This window comes from Rhagoletis pomonella, unplaced genomic scaffold (genome assembly GCF_013731165.1).
Source record: "Rhagoletis pomonella isolate Grant_MI unplaced genomic scaffold, Rhpom_1.0 Rhpom_scaffold_00001, whole genome shotgun sequence".
Classification (NCBI taxonomy): domain Eukaryota; kingdom Metazoa; phylum Arthropoda; class Insecta; order Diptera; family Tephritidae; genus Rhagoletis; species Rhagoletis pomonella.
In genome coordinates this window covers 48,849,299-48,852,345 of record NW_023458555.1, presented here as the reverse complement: position 1 = coordinate 48,852,345, position 3,047 = coordinate 48,849,299, and the positions used below count along the sequence as shown (strand labels likewise).

General features: G+C 31.1%; 1 protein-coding gene across 1 annotated transcript in view; it reads right to left on the bottom strand.

Annotated features, from left to right (window-relative positions):
* Nucleotides 1-354, bottom strand: part of LOC118745699 (tetratricopeptide repeat protein 30 homolog) — a 5,676-nt gene extending 5,322 nt beyond the window's left edge. Inside the window, exons 1-2 of the mRNA XM_036479302.1 lie at nucleotides 295-354; nucleotides 59-237 (exon numbers count right to left, since the gene is read on the bottom strand). Of these exons, the coding sequence (XP_036335195.1) occupies nucleotides 59-237; nucleotides 295-354 (239 nt within the window). The remainder of the gene's footprint in view (nucleotides 1-58; nucleotides 238-294) is intronic.
* Between the last annotated feature and the right edge of the window lie 2,693 nt (nucleotides 355-3,047).

Here is a 3,047-nt window from a genome sequence, read left to right as displayed (position 1 = left end):
TGGAGTTTTTTCATTAAGTCGCTTCTCTTTTGCACTGAATTTAATCCCCCCAATTTACTTATATTTCGCTTCCTTCGGCTCCAGCGTACACAATTGCTCATAGCAAGTTGCAGCCTCCTCGTATTTCTGCGCGTGATAGTAGCAGTAGCCCAATGTGGAAAGACCAGCTCTGGTGTTGGCTGCTTCGCCAAAATTGACCATGCACTCGATTACATCATCGTAACGCTTGTCCTTTATCTAAAGGACATAAATATCACAAAACCTGACTGAAACCTGTATGAAAAGAATTCTCACCAAATTATAAATGGTACGCGTAACATGTCCTTCTCGTAGTATTATTCCTTGATGTAACATTTTGAATAACTGTAAATAGTCTGCTTAATCGAAAATCTGATTTGTTTCTTGGTTGGAAGTAAATACACTCTCTGGCATAATCCTGTAACTATGTAATTCATATACTTACAAATACGAAATGCAGCCGGTGTTATTGTTACTACAAATTTGTTGCCATTAGCAACTGACTTAAATGCGGCGGTGAATATCCCAAACAAAAGCACCAACACAAAAATAAGCGGATTGCATTAATTACGCCACACAGTGCACCGACTCCATATAAAATAATGGCAAAAATAGAAGGAGTGGTCAGAATTAGTTGAATCTTTACTCCTCAAAGGATTACATTCCCGTTATTTAAAAAACGAAATCGTTTCTTTGAATTTCGAAAAGAAAAAACTCTTTTACTTTTAAGTACTACTATGGATTTCATCTAAATTTGTCCAGCCGTTTCTGAGGGAAGAAAGGTCTCGCATGGTGCCGGTTTTTCACTTCATTAAATTTCAAGTCCCCCTGTGCCAGTAAAAAAAAGTCCTTACTTCAAAAAATAAAACTTTATTGCATACCCAACAAGCAAAATAAACTTAAAGAAAGTTTTTTTTAAGTTTTCAATTATAAACATTAAGCTTACAAAACGTTGATTTTTTGTTTATAAAACGCTTGAAAGTAAGCGTAATATAATCGAAAAGGAACATTGGTTATAAGCGTAGAAATATAAACTTGTAATAAATGTTCAAAAGAAAGCTTTTTATAAGCGTAAAAGTGTAAACTTATAATAAAGGTTCAAAAAAAGTTTTATATAAGCGTATCAATATAAACTTACTAAAAATTTTCAAAAGAAAGCTTTTTATAAACATTTTTATAACCCTTTATTTAAAGATATTTCATTAAAACCTCATACATAGATTGCTTAACATCTAGAAACTAAACGAAATGCGAATTTTCCGCGGACTCATCTACAGTCGCGAAAATATAAATAGGGAATAGACATTTTAGCATACAAATTCACAATAACACATACAAATTAAGCATAAAAAAGTTAATTATTACATCTTGTTGCGTGCTTTCAATTACTTGCGGTTATTGGCAAATTGGAAAAGGGACATCGATGCAGCTATATATTGCGCTTTATCGCCGCCATTCTCATTGATGAACTTTTCTGAAAAAAATTTAATACGTTTTTAATTGAATGTTAAACTAAGAAAGGATAAGGGGAACTCATCATTTGAAGACTCGAATGCTCCACCGATTAGCGCAGCGGGTCCTGGATTGGATTTTCTTGTTTTACCGCATTGGTTTTATTTAATTTTTTCTTTTAATAATATATTTTAAAAAACGTAAACACGTCACTTACGATTGAAAAAATTTTATATTTACTAGTTCATGTCGTTGGCATTTACATTTCATTTATAAGTTTAAGTTATTTATAAACATTCGCTCTCAAAACTTATTAAAGGTTTGTTTGAAAAAACTTTTAATAAGCTTAATATTAAAAATGCTTATTTAACGCTTATTATAGCAAACTTAATTTAAGTTATTTTTAAAAACGTTTACTGAAATGCTTGTTGGGTATTGTACATGAAAATTGCGTTTTGAGGAATTTAATAACCAATACCAATATAGAATATTATTAACTAGTAGCAGCAGTGGAGAAGCAGACACACACTAGCCATCAGCTAATAAATATTTTGCATGACCAGTATCTTCTGTGAGTTAATATTTGAACTGCGTTCAAGGAGTTCGCCTGGGCCACACTACTTCGTTTCATTTATAGATAGTTTCGTACTGCATAACTTCGTGTTGCTCCTAACCCTTTCTTTGGAATTGTCCATTATATGGGACACGCCAAAAGACAATTTTTACGTTCGTTTTGCAGCGTATTTTTTTTTTTTGTTTTTTTTTTTAAAAAACTTGCTCCCATGAAAAAGTAAAATACAACTGATTTTAATCTCCTTTTAATGTTAAACGACGATTAAATGCCAATTAGAAGCAAGGAACAACATTTTATTTTGGCTATTTATTAATCTTTTTAGGGCCTAAATGAAAATAATATAACATCAAAAAATTATTTCATGTTTATTCTAGCCTAGCCATTAGTATTCCTTTTTGTGTTTGTCATTGTACGTAATAATAATGGTAATGGCAATGAATAGTGGTAATGGAACCTCCGAAATAAATTTTACAACAAATTCAAGTCAACCAATGGCCAAAGTCTCTACCAAATGAATAAGCGTTTTTTAAGAGAGTTCAATTGCCTGAACAAATTACAACAAAAAAATTATTGCCTTATTTTCGACCTTAATATTAAATTTTGTAAAATGAAAAAAAAAAATCCTCCATAATTGCCTCTCCAGTTGTCACGAAAGATAAATAAGAATCCAAAATTTTGTACGCCCAAGTATGATAGACATTTTATTTTATTATATCATATATTGTTTATAAATGAATTATATTTTTTTATATATCATATGTTTTGAGGCATATGTTTTTGAGAAAAATACACCATAGTAAATTTTAAATTTCAAAATTACATTTCTCGACTGAAAAATAAGATATTCGAGCTAACTTGACGGGACAGTGTGATTTAAAAAAAATGCATGCCAATTAATCGTAGCGGTTGCGACAGAAACAATATTTTGATATGAAACAAAATGGCTTTGAAAGCTGAAATGTAATTGCCTTTCACGGAAAAATATTGCCATTGAGCCACAATC